The sequence below is a fragment of the Myotis davidii genome, unplaced genomic scaffold (genome assembly GCF_000327345.1).
Source record: "Myotis davidii unplaced genomic scaffold, ASM32734v1 scaffold847, whole genome shotgun sequence".
Classification (NCBI taxonomy): Eukaryota; Metazoa; Chordata; class Mammalia; order Chiroptera; family Vespertilionidae; genus Myotis; species Myotis davidii.
Window position 1 is genome coordinate 179,991 of NW_006298049.1, and position 20,016 is coordinate 200,006.

General features: G+C 40.5%; 2 protein-coding genes across 3 annotated transcripts in view; one reads left to right on the forward strand and one right to left on the reverse strand.

Annotated features, from left to right (window-relative positions):
* Positions 1 to 10,501, forward strand: part of ATP5S (ATP synthase, H+ transporting, mitochondrial Fo complex subunit s (factor B)) — an 11,481-nt gene extending 980 nt beyond the window's left edge. Inside the window, 4 exon segments of the mRNA XM_006773759.2 lie at positions 5,726 to 5,837; positions 7,041 to 7,249; positions 7,805 to 7,976; positions 8,614 to 10,501. Coding sequence (XP_006773822.2) covers positions 5,726 to 5,837; positions 7,041 to 7,249; positions 7,805 to 7,976; positions 8,614 to 8,746 — 626 coding nt within the window. The 3' untranslated portion in view covers positions 8,747 to 10,501.
* Positions 10,502 to 11,384: 883 nt separating this feature from the next.
* The window catches only part of CDKL1 (cyclin dependent kinase like 1), a 47,617-nt gene continuing 38,985 nt past the window's right edge, over positions 11,385 to 20,016 (reverse strand). Inside the window, exons 6-9 of one of the 2 annotated variants that reach the window (XM_006773760.2) lie at positions 18,865 to 18,947; positions 15,970 to 16,026; positions 14,262 to 14,417; positions 11,385 to 12,298 (exon numbers count right to left, since the gene is read on the reverse strand). In XM_006773760.2, coding sequence (XP_006773823.1) covers positions 12,191 to 12,298; positions 14,262 to 14,417; positions 15,970 to 16,026; positions 18,865 to 18,947 — 404 coding nt within the window. In that variant the 3' untranslated portion in view covers positions 11,385 to 12,190. The remainder of the gene's footprint in view (positions 12,299 to 14,261; positions 14,418 to 15,969; positions 16,027 to 18,864; positions 18,948 to 20,016) is intronic. The other variant, XM_006773762.2, reaches the window with a different exon arrangement.

Genomic DNA, 20,016 nt, shown 5'->3' on the forward strand with positions numbered 1-20,016 from the left:
CATGAACTAGGATTAATGTCGGGTCTCCCTCATACGGCTCATCAGCGCTTAGCACAGCCAATAATCGGTAGTTGTCATGCTCGAATGGCTTTAACCTTCTGGATAGTTGTACATGTTCTGCTTTATTTGTGCAAACAGAATGTTACCTGCTTATTCCATCACAATTTATTTTTAAGGGACGGTTATTTTTGAAATTCTTAAAAAAAATTTTGAGAAAATTGTAGCTGTCCATGCAGTTGTAAGAAACAGTAGAGATTCTGTGTACCGTCTGCTCAGTCTCCCTCAGTGATAACATCCTGCAAAACTGTGGCACATTACAACCAGGACATTGACATTGACACCATCCATGGATCTTATTTAGATTTCCCCAGTGTCACATGTATGTGTGTATTTAGTTCCACATAGTTTTCATCGCGTGTGTGGGTTCTGGTACCCACCCCCAGGGTCAAGCTACAGCACAGCTGCATCACAAGAATCCCCCCTGCCCTTGTATAGCCTCACCTCCCTACCGCAGGGCACCCCTTCCCCAGTCTCTTCTCTCTTTCTAAAATTGTGTCACTTTAAGAATTTATATAAACAGAATGATACTGTATATAACCTTTGGGAAACTGGCTTTATGCACTCTCAATTGTCGCATGTATTGATGGCTCATTCCTTCTTACTGTCCAGTAGTAGTTCATGGCACCGCAGTATGTTTAACCCACTAAAATATATCTGAGTTGTTGCCAGTTTTTAACTACTTTTGAATAAAGCTGCTGTTAACCTTAATGTGCAGCTTTTTATGTATGAACCTATTTTTGTTTCTCTGGGAGAAATTCCCAAGCATACAATTGCTGGGCCATGTGATAAGCACCTGTTTATTTTGATAAGAAACTGCCAAACTGCTTTTCCAAAGTGGCTGCACCTTTATACATTTCCACCAGCAATATTCAAGTGACCCACTTCCTCCTGAGGATATTTATTTATCCATTGATTTTTAGAGCGAGTAGAAGGGTAGGGGAGAGAGAGGAAAACATCAATGTGAGAGAGACACATCGATTGGTTGCCTCCCACACGCGCCCCAACCAGGGCCTGCAACCGAGGTTCATGCCCTTGACTGGAATTTAACCCAGGACCCTTCAGTCTTCGGGCTGATGCTTTATTCACTGACCCAAACCAGTAGAGTGGTGTCACTATTTTTTATTTTAATCATTCTGATAGATATGTAGTGGAGATGGTTATTATTTATTTATTTATTTTTATTTTCTAAAGTTTGACACCCCCCCCCCCATCAAGATGGTTATTTTTTAGTTTGCACAGATGTAGTAGTTGATTTGTTACTAGATTGAATACAGCATTAGACACTTCCAGGGTCTGTGATCAGACTTTCATGGACCATAGTAGCTTTTTATTGCTCTGATTTTGAGCATGTGTTTCTTAGTTTAACAAGGTGAAAGCACTCCAATACACATGCTCTTTTTATAAAAAAATTTTTCTGCTTCCTCTCCCCTTTCAATTAAGTAATTTCAAATCAAGAGCTCACCTTACATTTATACACCCTGTAAGATATTTGGCTAGCTAGAGACATTTGTGTTCATGACACCACCCTCAGCTGTGAGGTCTGGCCTTCGCTAAGTCATAAACATAATTGCAAGTTTTGGAAACATAAGTTATAAATTTATGGCTCTGAGCCATGCTCTGATAGTAAGAAGGTCTTTTTAAATTATTTTAATTCCTGAATTATTTATTGCAGCAGTAATTTAGTAGTAATTTTTAACTTGCTTTTAACTGGTTTCTTTTAATCCATTCGGGTTAAATTCACCAACTCACCACTAGAGGTCTCCTCTTTCCATGTAGAAAGCAGTCCCAGAGGTAGCTTGAATTCCTTAGAAATTGCTAAATTTAATTAGCAAGTCACACTTGAGAATGTAAAAACCTACCAATTGTTTTTTATTTTTATTGATAACCATTTGATTTTCATGTTTAAATTATTTTACTGTAATATCTAGTATTTTTAGAAATCATAGCTGAAGTAGCAAATTTGGCCTTTTCTTTAAGCTGAATTATAAGGTGGGCCAAAATAAGTCAAAGTCCATCAGTTTTCATAGACCACTCAAGTTTACCTGCTTAATAACAGTTTCTCTGGTTTTTACCTTTCTCCATGGAAATATATCAATCATTAAAGACTACTAGCAAACATTCATTAAACTCTTGCATTGTGCTAGGTACTAAACAAAATGGAAATGAATAACATGTGATCCTTGGTCTTCCTTTTGCTCTACATGCTTTTCTTTTTTCTGCCTAACTAGAAACTTTTAATCATCCTTTCAGAGCCATCCCAAAAGAAAACACTTTTAGGCTCTGACAGAACGTGTTCATACCTCTACTAAGACACCATGTTGCATGTTATTTCTTTATGTCTTCTGCCTTCATTAGACTATACATTCTATGAGGACAGGGACCATATCTTTGTCTCTGTTGTTTTGTTTGGTTTTTCTATCTTCCCATTATATCTCTTGAACTAGGTATAGCAGACATCCTATCTAATAAAAGAGAAACATGGTAATTGGCGTACGACCCCTACCCTTCCCATTGGCTAATCAGCGAGATATGCAAATTAACTGCCAGCCAAGATGGCGGCCGGCAGCCAGGCAGCTTGAAACTAACATGAGGCTTGCTTGCTTCAGTGATGGAGGACTCCCAACATTCCCCGCCTGCTGCTGCCGGCCTCTGAGCTGCAACTCTAAGTAACTATGTTACAAATATAGAAGCTAAATAAAACCCCAGAAACCTGCTTTAGTCCGCAGGGCTTCAGCCAGCAGGATCGCAACATTGTAAGCAAAGGCCAGAAACCTACTTTCAGCAGCGGAGACCTAAGAGCTGGAACCAAGCCTCAGAGCTAAAGCTGGCCCAGAATAAAAAAAGAGAAAAGAGAAAAAGGAGCGGTTGGGAGCTTCAGTCACCTCCAGCCTGAAAACAGCCCTTAGCTCCTCACCCAGACTGGCCAGGCACCCCAGTGGGGACCCCCACCCTGATCCAGGACACCCTTCAGGGAAAACCAGCTCGCCCCCACCCGTGCACCAGACCTCTATCCTATATAGTAAAAGGGTAATATGCCTCCCAGCACCGGGATCAGCAGAGCCGAGAGGCCTCCCGGCACCGGGATCAGCAGCGCCCAAACCCCCTGATCGCCCTGCGGCTGTGTGTGTGAGAGTGGTGGTGCCCCAACCCCCTGATTGGCCCTGCTCTGTGCGTGACGGGGTGGCGCCGCAACCTCCCCATCAACCCTGCCTTGAGTGTGACAGGGGACGGTGCCCCAACCCCCAGTCGGCCCTACCCTGAGCGTGACTGAGGGTGGCATCACAACCTCCCGATCACCCTGCTCTGTGCATGACGGGGCAGCGCCCCAACTCCCCAATTGGCCCTGCTCTGAGCCCAACCAGGGGCTGCACCTAGGGATTGGGCCTGCCCTCTGCCACCCGGGAGCAGACCTAAGCCAGCAGGTCGTTATCTCCTGAGGTGCCCCAGACTGCGAGAGGGCACAGGTCAGGCTGAGGGACCCCCCTCCTCCCCGAGTGCACAAATTTTTGTGCACCAGGCCTCTAGTTCAATAAATATTTATTGAGTGAATGAATAGATGGATGGATGAAGATGGCATTTGAATAAGGTCTTGAAGTTGGGTAAGATTTCCATAGACAGGATTGGGTAGGTGGGGAGGAATGGTAAATAGAGGGCACAGCCTGAGTTGAATTGAAGCTAGAAAGCCCAGATTTATAAATGAGGTTGGCAGCCAATGGAGTTATTAGAGGTGGACGCAGGTGGCAGGAACTTTAACAAAAAGCTGGGAAGGGCTGAGAACGTGGAAGTGATAGCAGGGGGAAGGGAAAGTTTGCAGTAATGCAGGCAGAGTGATGGTGGAAAAGGGAGGGGGTGGGTAGGTAATTCTAGACTCTGTCCTCAGACCTCATCTCTCACTGTTCCACAGCCTCCACATCCTCAGTCACTTCCTCAGCTCTGAGGTGGTTCACACTCAGGCCTCTTTCTAGTCCTCCCTTTTTCCCTGAGTTGCAGGACCATCTTATGACCAAGGAAAGCGCTCTGGACTGGTCGTAGCCAGAACTAGGTTCAAGTTTCAGCACTGCCACCAATTAGCTATGAAACACTGGGCAAGTCCTTTTAAACACATGCATTTATTAAAACCCCACCTTGTTCTGGAAAGGATGTAGGGTGTCAGCAAGTTACTTAATATCAGGGCTTTAGTTTCCTTGTCTCTAAATGAGGTGACGTGGAGACAGTGTAGTCTAGGTGATCTGAGTTCCTTCCAGCTCTACCATGTTGTGACACTGATTCTTATCACTTGTTGGTCATCACCTCTTAGAAGTCCTGCCAACACTTCATATTTAGAATATGAAAAGCTGGGGAATAAACCACAACCCTGCCCTTCTGACATTGATTTCATAATGGCACCATCATCCACCAGTGACTCAGGAGCAAAACTCAGTGTCATCTTCAGTTTCTCTGGCCCTCGCTCTTATAATCTCATTTACTGGATCATGTGGAATCCATTCTGCAATGTCATTCCAACTCTCCTCTCCCCCAGCCCACACCCCCGGCCCTTTCCCATGGCCACATGTAGTTGAAGCCCTTGTTAGCCGTCTTTCTGTCCGGTGCTAGTGTACTCCATCTTGACGTTGCTGTTTGAATAGTTTTCCTGAAGCATAGTTCTAAAAATGCCAGTGTTCTGTGCTAAAACTTCGGTGATTCCCAGCCACCTGCAGAAGAAAGTCAAAATTTCCTGGCTGATCATGCCAGACCCTTTCTGATGTGACTGTGTAAGTTGTCTCCTCACTACCCTCAGAAGCTAACCAAACTGAAATGCAACATGACTTAAATGTCCCTGCCTCAGCTAATCACCTGGATGATTGAAATTCTGGTCTGTTCTTATTTTAACTTTTGAAGTATTTATCAGACAATATCTTTTATTTTAACTACTTGGTAACTTGTTTTCGCTCACTTCACTCTGCCTTAAGTTGTTAGTTCCTCAAAGGTAGAGACCAAGTTTCATTTCTCAGTGTTTCCCCCGCACCTGGCATACTTCTAGAGAAACTTGAATTGACATAAATCAAATTGAGATCCAATTTAAAAATCACTTCCTCGACTCATGGTTATAGGTTTTTACAGCTGGAAATCATCTGCGCACATCATCTCTTTTTACAAATGAGAAAACCAAGGGTCAGAGAGGTGAAGTTACTTGCTCAGTCTTTCCCAGCTGCCCTTCCACAGCTCTTTGCACTGTTCTGTTGACACTATTTGCACTCTTGTCATAGGAAGATCTGTTTCCATGTCACCTCCTCCTTCTTGGATGTAACTGTGTGGACCGCGGCATATTGCTCCCTAGGTGATTTTAGTTTGCCATTTTGATACTGGAAATGTAGATTGGGAGTAGGGTTGTTTCAATAATTTTATATGGACACCAGGTGGCAACAGTGCAGACAGGATAGAACAGTGGAACTTAATATCGAGGCTGGAAGGAACCACAGAGCCCATTTTTTTTTCTTTTTTTTTTGCAGCAAAAGAAACTGGGAAACTGAGACAGGAGTGACTTCTTCAATAGAGATTGAGAGGCAAGTGAGTCATCAGCTTTATTGGCACAACATCATTGACTTTGAAGTTGTGAAGTGACTATATGTACATGACTCTGATTGCCAGTTGATGATCTAATATTAATACTGTGTTGTGTTTCTAGATCAAATGATGCTGTTTGGAAAAATTTCCTGGCAGTTGTGTGGCTTAAAGAAACTCCCATGGTCATGTGACTCCAGATACTTCTGGGGCTGGTTGAATGCTGTGTTTAATAAGTAAGTTACTCTAATTAAAATGAAGAAGTGTGAGAATTGTTAAAGATAGATGAATTCGCAATAGTTATTTGGTTATTTCTTGTATTCCAAATGATTTTTTTGTATAGTGTGTGCAGTATGAGCCTCATTTTGTTTAAAAACAAATAAAATATATACACAAATTGAATAAAGACCCCAAAATAGATTATAAAATATTAACATGACTGGGTTGCGGGATGCCAGTGACTTTTATCTTATTTAGCTTTCCCATGCCTTTCAAGTTTTCTAAAATGAACATTTATTATTTTTATAATCAGAAAAGCTCAGTAGCCGAAACCGGTTTGGCTCAGTGGATAGAGCGTCGGCCTGCAGACCCACGGGTCCCAGGTTCGATTCCGGTCAAGGGCATGTACCTTGGTTGTGGGCATATCCCCAGTAGGAGATGTGCAGGAGGCAGCCGATGGATGTTTCTCTCATCGATGTTTCTAATTCTCTATCTCTCTCCCTTCCTCTCTGTAAAAAATCAATAAAATATATTTAAAAAAAAAAAAAAAAGAAAAGCTCAGTAAATGTAATTTTAGAATATTTAACTCTATGGCTTCTAAATGGATGTAGTTAGCCTTTTGAATACTATGAAGGCAACTCAATTTTTAAAAAAATTAATGGGTGGCATGCTTAAAAGCATCATTTTGAAACTGAAGAAGCTAATTTCCTCATTGCTTAATATAGCAATAACACCATTGACCAGAGAAAAATGCATATATAAAAATTAATATCACTTAATAAGATTAATTTGAACATAGGTTCAAAATTATTCCCTTTAATCTTTTATCATTAATAAACACAATAACCAAGTGTATCATTCTTTTGATACAAGTTATTGAGTACTTCCTGGTGTCAAGCACTGTGATACATCTGAATCAATGAAGACTCACTTCTGCCTGATAAACTCATATAAAATAATATGCCTTCGCCGAAACCGGTTTGGCTCAGTGAATAGAGCGTCGGTATGCCTTCACAGAGTTCACTTGGAAACAAAAATAAAGCAAGAAAGGTAGCAGGTAGATTCATTGTATGTTTTTTTTTTGAAATGGATCTCACTAGTATATTTGTTTCCCTCAGTCATTTGAAATGAAAAGTCTTTTCTGTATTTATGTTGATGAATATAGATAAAAAGCTAATGATTATAGTAAAAGCTAACTGCTTTTGTTTTCTTTCCAATAGAGTAGATCGTGAACGCATCAAGGATGTTGGCCCCGAAAGGGCGGCCTCCGAGTGGCTGCTTCGCTGTGGGGCCATGGTACGCTATCATGGCCAGGAGAGGTGGCAGAAGGACTACAACAACCTCCCAACAGGCCCTCTGGACAAATACAAGATCCAGGCCATCGATGCCACTGACTCTTGTATCATGAACATTGGATTTGATCATCTAGGTAACTACCCTATCATTTGCTTATGAAAAATGCAGGTGATTTACAGTGACATTTTGTTGCAGTTGAATATTATAGTCGTAGATATGTCCTTTTTGCCTTTTGAATATCATCCAGTTTGTTTCTTCTTATGTATAATATTTTTAAATTAGAGGTTACAAGCACCTTCCTCTCCTTTCTCCCCTAAGTTTGTCTCTACATGAGTTTATTCTGTGGCTTATTGGACTTAAAATTCAAGCCTTGTTTGTCAAACTGTCTTTGTCAAACTTTTGTCATTAATGATGTAGGAATAATTCTATCCACACAGCTTCTGCTTGGGTGCCCCCCCCCCCCCCAAGTGGCTGGATGTTTCACTGCAAAATGGTCCTATCAGCACAACTTGTATAGTGAATACCATGTGTGGTTATTAAGGTGACTAATTGTTCCAGTTTTCCTGGGACTGAGAGGTTTCCCAGGACATAGGCTTTCAATCCTAAAATCAGAACAGCCCTGGGAAAACTAGGAGAGTTGGTTATTTTAATGGTAAAACAGGTTCTTAAACTGCTCTTTTCCTCCCAGAGGGCCTACAGCATGTTGAAAAAATAAGGCTATGCAAGTGTCATTATATTGAGGATGACTGTTTGGAGAGAATTAGTCAACTTGAAAATTTACAAAAAAGCTTGTTGGAAATGGAAATAATTTCATGTGGGAATGTCACAGACAAAGGCATCATTGCTTTGCAAAAATTAAGGTAGGTGGTCAGTGAAAAATAAGAATTTAAAACAGTTGAGGGATGGTGTCTTGTTTTGAAAAATAAAAGAAAATGACTTAACTTTCATCTTTAATACTTTAAAACAGTTGAAATTATCAACTTTAATACATTATGGTTTTATTGCACTTTTTAGGGATATTGCTTAAAAAATTAAATCTAAGTAAAGTTCCTAGCATGGTGCCTGCTACAGTAAGCTCTCAAACATTAGCTATTATGCTTCCTCTCCACTTTTTAAATTAATTACTTCCATGTTTTGCCAATAACCTATCACAGGAAGTTTGAGAAATTTTAAACATTAGAACCAAAAATAGTAGATTATTTGTTTCTTACATTAGTTGAGGCTTCAAGGCTTCATTTTGAGTTCCTTTAAGAACTTTGCTAATTTGTTTCCCTTTCTAGGTTAAGATTCATATTTTATCTCTCTCAGGCAAAGGTATTCTATGCCATAATATTCATATAGTATTTGGAAAGATTCAGCTAGAATTATTGATGTAATTCTGAACAACAAATATACATATTCTGACTGTAGTTTCTTCTAAAAGTCAATGAATCAAGTTTAGTTTTAATGCTATAAGAGTGAAGGCCAAATTGAAGTAACTTCTTTCTTTTTTTACAGAAACCTCAGGTATTTGTTGCTAAGTGATCTTCCTGGAATAAGAGAGAAAGAAAACCTTGTTAAAATCTTTAAGGCATTACTACCTTATCTGGAACTAAAATTAGACTTGAAGCAAAATAATGATCATCAATAAGTGCCTTATTCAATATAAAGTATCATTTAAAATTGATCTTAAACAGCAACGAATATTATGTAAGCATCATTAGAACTAGAAGGATGTCATATCATGATATTTTAAAAGCAGAAAGTCCATCATGTAGAAAATAAATATTCAGATGAAACTCATTAAAGTTACTAAACTGAAGTGATGCAAACTAGGTAACATTTTGATTCTAATTTACTCATTTTATATAGATATTTATATAGATATCTCGATGTAGATACTGACTTAGAATTCTTTAAATACATTTAAATGTACAACACAGATATTCTTGATTGTATTTTAACAGTAATTTATGTTGCACTTTAAAGTAATTAAAGCATGTTACTATAAATGTATAATTTTGAAAAACTGAAAGCTAAATTTCAGATTCATTGAAGTCAATTATGCCAAGAAGTCAGTAGTTGTGGAGGCATTCATATTGCTCTCAGGATTTGCATGCCTTCTCATAATTCTGCATTCCTGTGTTTTTCATACTTACACCCTTTCTCTGAATGAGTAGTTTCTGGCTAACTTGTCTGTTTTCTAAGCTTAGTCTGGTATTTTATTGTAAGTAGACATAAATACTTGGCTGAATTCAAATAGTTCCTCTGATTGCATTAGAATAGAGGAAACAATCATGAAGACCAGCACTTACTTTTTGCTTAAGTTAAAAAATAGCTATAAACAGAAAACTTTAACATGTCAATTAGAAATGGATTTTTATTTCCCCATATACAGTGGATACTATTTCCTGTGAGCTCAAGGATATCATAAAGACAAAATTCATTTTATATCTAGAAAACAGTGTTAAAGATGATTATTATTAAGTAGATAAAAATATATCTTTATTTTTACCTGCTTAAAGTGGCCCTGATTCAGTTATTGTTAGTTATATGCCAACTTGTTTGTGGATTTCTGTACATTTGGTTTGAATATAACTTTGCAAATAATGTCAAAATAAACACTTTCTATGATACAGAATTTAGGTAGAAAAATGAATTTTAATTGTGTTCAGAAACTAGCTTATATAAATAGCACATACCATAAATGATACACTATTTACTAATATAATTGCCACTGTCATTTTAAAAAATCAGAAATTAGTACATTTACAAAAAAGACAAGGATATAGAATAGTTTCACGTGAAACAGTGGTGATTCCATGTGAAGAAAGGATTACAGATATGGTTAAACATAAGCATACATTTATAGAACTCATGAACAATAATCACTTCTGTCTCGTTTGTTTGATTACCGTATGATGAAGCAGCTGATTCACCACAGGTTAGTCTGGAGCTACTTTTCTATTCTGAGTGGTTTTCTGTAAAACTATTAGATTAATTAGGCAGTTATAGTCATCTGCCTTGTCAAGTGCATTGTTTTGTGTTAAGGAAAAGAAGAAAAACACCAAATGTAAACTAGTCACAGAAGTTGGATATCCTTCTTTGTCCTTTGAATCAAGGCTACATAACAAGAATTAGTTAATACTGGGATTAGTCAGCTTACTATCAGCTCTAGGCAAGAAGCTACATACATCAGGAAGACTATGGATATCATTAAATTGGCTAGGCAGCCAAAATGATTGAACAGTTGTCAGAATTTGGTGGATTACTTAGCTGTAAGTAATAAGGTCATATGCTCTCATGAAGAAAATTAACATAGCAGTAAACTGAGGGTGTAGAAGAAATGTTTCAAAGATACAGTCAAATACAACGTGTAAAACCATGGCTGAGAACTGCTAGGAAATAGGAGCATCACATCAACCAAAAATGGCTGAGTTACAAGAAACAGAATTTTATATTGCCCTGTGTCCAGGTGACAAGGATGAAAAGCTGTTTGAATAGGAGCAATAGGCCAAAGCAGAGCTGATTTTGTCATTTTACGTATCACTGTGCAAAGCTAGGAATCCTTAGTAATACATTTTTTTTAATCCTCACTGGAGGATATTTTTTCCATTGGTTTTTAGAGAGTAGAAGAAAGGGAGGGAGGGAGAGAAAGTGAGAGAGACAAATTGATATGAGAGAGACACTCAATTAGTTCCTCCTGCACACACCCCAACCAGGTCAGGCCAGGGATCAATCTGCAACCCAGGTATGTGCCCTTGACCAGAAATGGTACCTGAGACGCTTCAATGCTCAGGCTGACGATCTTTACCACCCATCAGCACTTAGACTACATTTTTAAAAAATATATTTTATTGATTTTTACAGAGAAGAAGGGAGAGAGATAGAGAGAAACATTGATGAGAGAGAAACATCGATCAGCTGCCACCTGCTGATGCTCTATCCACTGAGCCAAACCAGTTAGGGCTAGACTACATTTTTATTATTAGTATATCGTAGTGTACACACACACAGAGTGGGGCAAAAGTAGGTTTACAGTTATGAATACATGAAACTCGGTTTATTCTTATATTATTATTGTATTGTTTTCTATACAAGCAACTGTAAATCTACTTTTGCCCCACCCTGTGTGTATATATATTAGGTTTACAACCTAATGTCTTTCATGACCCAAGTAAAAGCTCACAAGCAATTTCTTCCAAAACCCAGATCCCTGTAGCCCTACCTGCAGATCTGTCTCCAAGCCTGAGGCTGAGCTGGAGAGAATGAAGTTCTAAATGCTTTTAGGCTGTCAGGTGTAGTTCTTGCCAAGCCTATAGGTTTTGTTCTACTCTTTGATCACCTTGGCAGCTGCCAATCTTCATGCCATTGTTAGCAAGGGGAATTGAGTGAACAGATGTAGGTGGATATAGTAAATCCATCTTGCCTGAAAAAGTGACGAAGATGCATCCTTTACTAAAGGTAAAGACAAAAGTACATGGGGAAAATATCTATAAACATATCACTACATATATAAGCATATGCTAGTCTTTTGTGATAATCCATATTAAATATTTTTAACAACTCTTAAATATTCCAAAAAATGGTTTAAATTTTTAAAAACCAAGAGATAGAGCAAGCAGGAAATGGGATTTTAAGTATTTTGATTTCAAGAACAAAAACTTTTTAAATATGATGTTGAAGCAATCTGAAAAAGCAGGAGATAGGATCCAAGGAAATACATTTGAGTGTTTTGTAATCTATTTTTCACTTGTTGCATATTGTACAACTGAAGCATAAATCTTTTTTACGTGACTAGTTTTGCCAGAGGAATGGGCAGTAGATACTACTTATATTTCTGTCCATAAGTCCAGCTACTTAGATACAACAAAAACACAAGTGGAAATCCAAACCAGTTTTTCCTTTCTGTTCTGGATTCCATCATCAAGCATGGAAGATTGCTTCTGGAATTTCCCTTCACATCTTGCCAAGTGGCTTCCTCCAGTTAGTTACTTATGCTTTCTCAGCATTGTGATGGTCTTCAGTCAAATGTATGTTTTATTTTCTTGGGGGTTTTTGATGAGTTCTTTTTTGTCATCCATCTCCAAGCTCCTTAAATGTTTGGAAAATGGTAGTTAAGTTTCTTGGTATTATAGTAGTACTTCTTATTATCCAAAGCTGGAAGGATGCTGCTGCCAGTCAACTGAGGTAGGTTCTGAAACTGAAAATACAACACATAGAATTAGGTTCAACACCATACACCTTTTTCAATGTTGATAACACGTCACAAAAGACATAAGTAAAATTTTTAGCACAGAAATACTTTTTCTTCCCAGAATCCAGAACCTGAGAAAGGACAAAACATTTAATTTTGGTCCCTACTTTTCCTTTTAGAGATTTACTTCATATTAAAAAGAAAAACATGCACATTAAAGAAAATTTAGAGAATGTAAAAATGAAAAATCTACATGTTAACATTATTGTGGGAAAGCAGACATTCACAGGACCTTAGGAACCTTTTAAGCCAAAGCCTTGTTTTATAGGAAAGAAAACTGATGTCGGGGCACTTGGGCGATTTGCCCGCTTACTCCTTGGTTAAAAAGAACTCCCTTCATGCTACCAGAAAATGTCATGTGAAAGTAAGAAGAACACACATATATGAACGACTGGCCGACTGGCTGGTAGGTATGACACGCACTGACCACCAGGGGTCAGACGCTCAACGCAGAAGCTGCTGAGCTGCTATGACTTGGCAGCGGTGGTTCCTGGGTGATGTGCCCTGGAACCAGAGAGGAGGGAGCCGGATTCCGCAGTGTGACACCTGAGAACTGCCCTCTGGCAATCTGGGACTCCTGGGGGGGGGGGGGAATGTCAGAGAGCCGGTTTCAGTCAATCTCCACAGGCCAGGCTGAGGGACCCCACCTGCCGGAAGGACCCTGTTCACTCCACAAACGCCCTTTGAGCTGCAGTGTTGCCCCAGGTGCGGCTGGCCTGGGAAAGACTTCAGGAGGTTGGCTCCAGGGCATGTCCAGCCCGTGTCTCACCCAGTCCCGCCCTGCCAGCCACCTTCTAATTGATTTCCTTTCAATGTGCACGAATCCCTTCACTGGGGCACTAGTTGTACTATATAGCCATAGATATCTGAAAAGCAGGTACTTTTTATTTTTCAAACAGCTGAATTGTTCAGTACTTACAAGTAATACAAATTAGTGGTACTTCCATATTCTTTCAAGTAAAAATATTTCCATCAAGACCCTTTATTCTTAAACACAAACAGCATGATAAGGGGAGAAAGTCTATTTCCAGTCTGTTTTGCTATTTGGATCACATATGATAGAGAATAAAATAAAAGCATTCTTAATTTTGAAACTGTGGTCTGAGGGCCCTGGGGTTCATTTGGTACCTGTTCCTAATGGCCTGAACAGCCTCTTCCCTCCTCCAAACCTCACACACACCATCAGATACCATTCAGCCTGCTCTGCAGTGGAGGCTGCAAAGGGAAAGTTTAAGGCAGTTCCGGAAGTGACTAGGGCAGCCAGCTCATTTTAGTTGTGGTTCCGACTATAGTCCATTCTAAATTTTTACAGCTTTTGGCTTATGACAAGGCAATGGAAGGCCATTCTGCCACTTTACGCCAATCATGACTGTTCAGGGGCTCTCAGTGTGCCGTGGATGCTATTTGGTTACATGCACTGTTCTGCTATCACTGAGGCGCTCATCACTGCATTTACCCTAGCCAACTCTGACGATTAAAGGATCAGGATGGGAAACACTTCCTTTTTGGGAATGTCAATTAATATTCAAGGTAAACAAGATGACCCCGAGCTAGCTGGGATAAATCTGACTTCATTTTCCAAAGCTGGACTGACACCCAGGTACTGGCTGAGGCCTGTGCTCATGCACACCAAATACCCTGGCCCTGTGTGGCAGCCGGGAACAGGGCAAGGACATCTTTAGGATTCAAGGAGAAGGAGCCTTAGGAGGCAGCTGTCTCTTGGGGCCCTGGTTGGGAAATCACGTGACCAGTGTCCCGGGGCTGGAACGAGGTGCTAGAACGAGGTGCTGGAGCTGCAAGCCACAATTGCCACTCAAATATAGAGTCAGACTCTTTCATGAGGTGGCAGGTATGCGGTCATTTGAAGCTGTAACTTTGGATGCTTTCGTAAGCAGTGCCCCATTTTTACCCCAGGCAGGTGCTTTGGGTTCTGTCTCAGGGTCTTCCTTGTTGGTTTGTCATGATATTTTGCCAAATCCCTTATTTCTCTGATGCTGTCAAAATATGGGTGCTGCAGCAGCTGTTCACACGTCAGTCTCGCAGCAGGATCCATGTGAAGACAGCCCTGAAAGAAGAGAACATTCCATCTTACTTTAAAAATATAATACTAACTTATTAATGTAATTTCTTTCTCCTTTGTAAGATTAAACTTACAGTTTAATCAGTTGGAAACAAGAGGGGGAGGGAGGAAGTAAAGGGGGGAAAAACATCCAATCATGATTTTAGTTCCTTCCATGATCATTCCTAAATGAGAAACCACGTAATAGTTTCTAGAAATAGTAACAAAAAATCATTTCTCCACCTTGTTCTCTTCCTGAGAACAGTTGGTGCTCTGCCCCGAGGGAGTAGAATACACTTAGTCTGTTTAGTCCCTTGCAAGTACTTCGTAAAAACTAGATGTGGTGCCCTGGTCAGTTTGGCTTAGTGGACAGAGTGTCGGTCTGCAAACAGAAGGGTCCCGGGTTTGATTTTGGTCAAGGGCACATGCCCAGTTGTGGGTTCGATCCCCAGTGGGGGGCCTGCAGGAGGCAGCCAATCAATGGTTCTCTCTCATCATTGATGTTTCTCTCTCTCTCTCTCCCTCTCCTTTCCTCTCTGAAATCAACAAAAGAAAAAAACAAAACACCTAGATGTGTATTTTTTTAATTTAAAAAATAATACCTACACGTGGTAAAAATAAAATGCCTACAAGATTCAGCAAAGTCTCTCCACCACTCTACTTCTTCCATTCCCCCTTCTAAAATCAGATTTTTTGTGTATGTTCCTTCAGAAATAATCTATGCATTACAAGCACATGTGTCTGCATGGAAGCAGGGGCATAATATACATCCCTTCATATTACAACATTCTTAACTCTTCGCTTTGCCAATAAATAGGCCATAGGGCTCATAATTGAATAGATTAAATCTCATGACCCCATACCCCAATGAACTGTCTCACATTTTAAATTATGTTATAAATGCATCAGTAAATGCATTAAATACTTTTTGAAATGGATGAAATATATTGACAGTAACTTGCAAATATTTTAATTGGCACCTCATTTACATAAGACATAGTTCTAAAAATGTGTATGTATATAAAGTTTTGTATATAAAGCTTTAAAATCAAAATCTACTTCAAGTATACTAGGGAGTTGGCTCTTTAAAAGGATCCTATGGCTAAACATTTTTCGAAGAAAAGGATCCTTTTTAAAAACAAGCACCACTCCTCTGAAATTTCTATTTTGTGTAAATTTAGAAGTCAAATACAATGCTGGGTTTATTTAAAGTGGTGTGTGCCTCGGTTGGGATCTTCCCATGTACTGAAAGGTCACTGGTTCAATTCCCAGTCAGGGCACAAGTCTGGATTTTGGGTTCCATCCCAGGAGGGGGCATGCAGGAGGCAGCTGATGAATATCTCCCTCTCTCTTCTAAAAAGCAAGTTAAAAGAATCTTTAAAGTGGAGAACACTTACAGATGTTATTACCGTAATAGAATGGGACCCATTTTAAAAACTGAAAATACTTATACTTTTGAAAGGAGAAGAATTCTGAAAGGAACACTTTTCAATCTGTGGATTCCCCAGGGAGAACAGAGGCTGTGTGCTTCCTGGTTGGCTGGAAACCATGATTTTACCTTCAAGAGCCCCAGGGCAGGATAAGAGATGTTTGGAAATTTTAATTCAAGTGGTTCCTGTTTAAAAAAAAGAAGAAGAGGGAGGTTTTATTTACAGCATGTATTCAAATAGGAGGTTACCTCAGACTGCATTTCTTTTGAGTGAGAGAATCACCTTCCTGGCACCTTCCTGGCCTCCTCCACCCTCTGCCCACCATACCTGTCACCTGCAACATCCTCCTTTTGCCTGTTTCACAAGCTCCTTCTCTCCCCACCTCCAAATTGCTTTTCCAATTTTCTTCCTAACCACCCCTCTGACTTCCTGGAAAACTGATGCAGGTAGCAAATTATGAGAAGACAACACTAGTGAAAGAAAAAAAAAATTGTCAAGCAATTGTTACTTCTTTTTTTTTCTGCCTCAAATTATATAACTTGCCTTGCCTCAGATACTTTTTGGCACCAACATTGGCTTTTATATAGAGGGGCCCAGTTATTTGCATTTATTGACATTCACAAAAACAAAGCTTCCAAATAGATTTTTTGTTACCCAGGTGAACAGATGCCTCTTGGTTTTCTGAGACAAACTGCTGTTTCTACCACAAGAGCCTGCTGTCTCCCTGATCATCCTGTTGTTCAAACGGTCTCCCAGGCAGATACTCATCAAACTCTCTTTGGCCATGTAAGACCAGTCACATGCGGAGTCAATGAGAAAGAGCAAACAGGATAAAGTGGGAGGAATGCCCCATGTCAGACAGACAGACAGGCCAGTTAAAGAGATATGCCACTGACAAAGAGGCTAATCAGAGACGGGTGCTGAGAAAATAAGAGCCAGTCAGCTGCGTAAAGCAGATGGCCAGCTGTGCTGAGCGCATAAAGGCGGCAGTGTGGCCAGGCTCCTCGATGACACACTCCCTGGTGCTGCCAGCACCGTGTTCTTTTGGACAGGGAAGCAGCCAGCAACAGCCAGTTCCCGAGTGTGCACTTATTAATCACGGATAAGAGACAAGAGCCTCAGATTTGGAATTCCCTACAATATATGGAGAAAAAAAAAATCCTAAAGCCCCCATCCCCCGAGCTTAAATCAACAATTTTAAACTGTGTGCTGAAAGAATTTTTAAAACATGCAATACCTGACCTTTTTTCTCTTAGGTTAGCAAATTAAAAAATGATAACAGCCAACACAATAGCTGTCCAGTGTGAATGAATCAAAATTACACCTATTTTTTTGTCAGATCGGCAAAAATATATTTTTTGTTGTGCACAGAATTTTAGCAATTGGTTCATCTGTGCCAAGTTTGAAAACCGCTGGCTTAAATATTTCCCTTGCTATTTCTGTGTGTGGAATCTGAGCACGGCCGGGGATGGACCTGACATTGCAGACACTGAGCCCTGCTGTCTCAGCAAGTGCCTGCGAGGCCGCCGGCTGTTGGCTGTGAGAGGATGGCCCATCCTGCCTGCTTGGCCAGTTGTCCCGGCCCCAGAAGCAGCAGGCCTCCCCCAGCAGCGTACCGCCAGCAGAGGGACTCAGACACAGATGTTGAGCCAGCACGTCCTCTCCGCTGCTTCTTCCTGTATTTCTGTCAACAGGAAATCCCCTGCAGGACGACCTCTGGGAAACCACGGGAAGCCTTTTACATTTATAAAACCCAGGTTGTTTCTGAGGCTTCGCCGGTAGACAGGGAACAGGAAACCGCTAAGGGATATTTAGTGTGGAACTGGGAATGTCCAGGTCACCCGGGAGCCAGCTGGGTCACCTCCCACATGGCAGGTGACAGTCCTGCCTCTGTCCCTGCCTCTGACCCACTTTTCCTCTTGCTGGTGGCTGCGGGAGTGGGAAAAGGAAGCCCTCGCTGTGAGACAGGCCACGGGGAGCAAAGCTCAAGTGGAACTTGATGAAACTTCCAGGTGGAAACGGAGCAACCCCAGGGTTAGTTTCCATTTGGAAGTACTTTCTGTGACAGTAGAAACTCAGGATTTCACAAACCTCCACTGCGCTCTGAAATGTTTTTGATGATCATACACGCTCATTAGAAGACATAAAAAATATTTAAAACCATAAAGGAAGAAAAAAATTACCCCACCACAGAGAGATATACGCTGTTAATATTTTTGTGTGTATCCTTGCAGTCATTTATTTCACAAATGTAAAAAGCTTTGCATGATTTTCCAAAGGCTGTCAGATTTTTTATACTTTTATATAAATACATGTACTGTGTAGTAAATACTTATTAAAATTATGTCAAATTATGTATACTGATTCATAACCATTTTTTTCCATTTAGCAATACGTTGTGAACTTTTTTTAAGTGAATACATAAAATCTATTTTTATTAGCTATGTGGTATTTCTATTGTAAGGCTATGCACCATAAGTTATTTAATCCCTTTAGTGATAGGACACTACAGGAAATAATTTCTATTAAAGAATGCTATGTCTTTATGTCTTTGTCTAATGATCTCATTGGAATAAATTCTTGAAAGTGGACTAAGAGTATGCACATTTTTAATTTTTCAGTTTTTTTAAGAATGAGTGCGTTCCCTACATTGGCCAAAGAGGACAGGCACCGGAGGGAGGCTGGCGATGCAAGCTCAGTAGAGCAGGGCTTTTGGACAATGCTGGATTTTCCTGGATGAGTCATTGTCTAAACGTTGATTGGCTCTGAGCTACCTACCTTCAACTGCTGAAAATGACAAAAGACAGGTGAGGTCAGGGCAGGCACTCTGCATTCCTGTCCATCATGCTCTCTCACCTCTGTTATCAGCAGCTTACTCTAAATTAGCACTGACGGCCACGGTTTTGCTAGCCAATTTGCCCCAATTCTTTTTGACTCTTAGACTGACCTTGCAGGGCAGACTGGGCCATGGGACTGACATTCAGCCCTGACATGCAGAATGCTTTCCAAAATGGGTCACTCACCATATCTTCAGGGTCTGGAATTTTCACCCCACTGAAGTACTGATTGGTGCTAAATACTTGCTGGTGCCTAGGGATGAGATCTCCTTTGGACAAGAAGAAAGAGGAAGGTAAAACAAGAAGAAAGAGGAAGGGTTAGCAAGCACTGATTTGTGGTTTCCCTCCCCGGTGCTGTGTCTGTCTGTGCTTACACCTCTCAAGTCTGCAGTCTGCTTTCCCAATTAGAGGGAGGGAGAGGCTTTGAGGCAACCTCAACAGCCTGTACTGAGACCTGCAGAGCAGCAAGCGCTGTGTTAGGCACAGAACAAGCACGCACAGGAATAGAAGGCTACAAGGTTCTTTCTCCTCAAAACCAAACAACTCAGAAGCACACACACACACACACACACACACATCAAATAGCAACCCCCCCTTTTAATAGCAAAAGTGCAATAACTACAAATCAAAATCATGTTAACTGAATCCTGATGGGTTAAGACAAAAGTGTACTGGCCTAACAGAACAGTGCCTGACACACAGCAAGCTCTCAGTAATTATCTGAGGAAGGAAAGGGGAGAAGGAAGAGAGGGGAATCGTGGAGGATCTAGCTGGAAGGAAGACATTTATAAACTGGAACCACCTTTTCTTGTTTCACCAAGTAGCCAGCACCTGAAAATCCCATTTTCTCTGCTCTTTAGAAGTATTTACGATATGAAGCAATAAAACAAAAGGAGCATTTCTGTATTCTGGGGATTATGTAAGGCTCACTCTACCCACATTTCAGCCAAATCAGATAAAACTGTCCTCAGGAAAATTCTAGGGATAGAATTTGAAGAGGAATTTTACTCAGAGAACACAAGGAGATCCTCAGAGCAGGGCGCCCCTGAGGCGCACTCAGATCTACTTCCTGGACCGGAGTGAACAACATAACCCTCCAAACCAGGCCCCCAGAAACGCTGCTATTGGGCTGGGCTGAAGTTCCTACCACAGGGTATCGAGTTGTCTAATTTTACCAATTTGGTTTGGAACTTTACCTCTCACTCAAACCCCAAAGCTGCTGTCCCACCCCATTTTGGACACAAGCAGCCAAAATACACTCTCTAATGCCTTGCCCAGACCTCAGTGGTCTTCATCATGAGAGCAGTGCCTGGACCTTAACAACCTTCTTCCATCAGA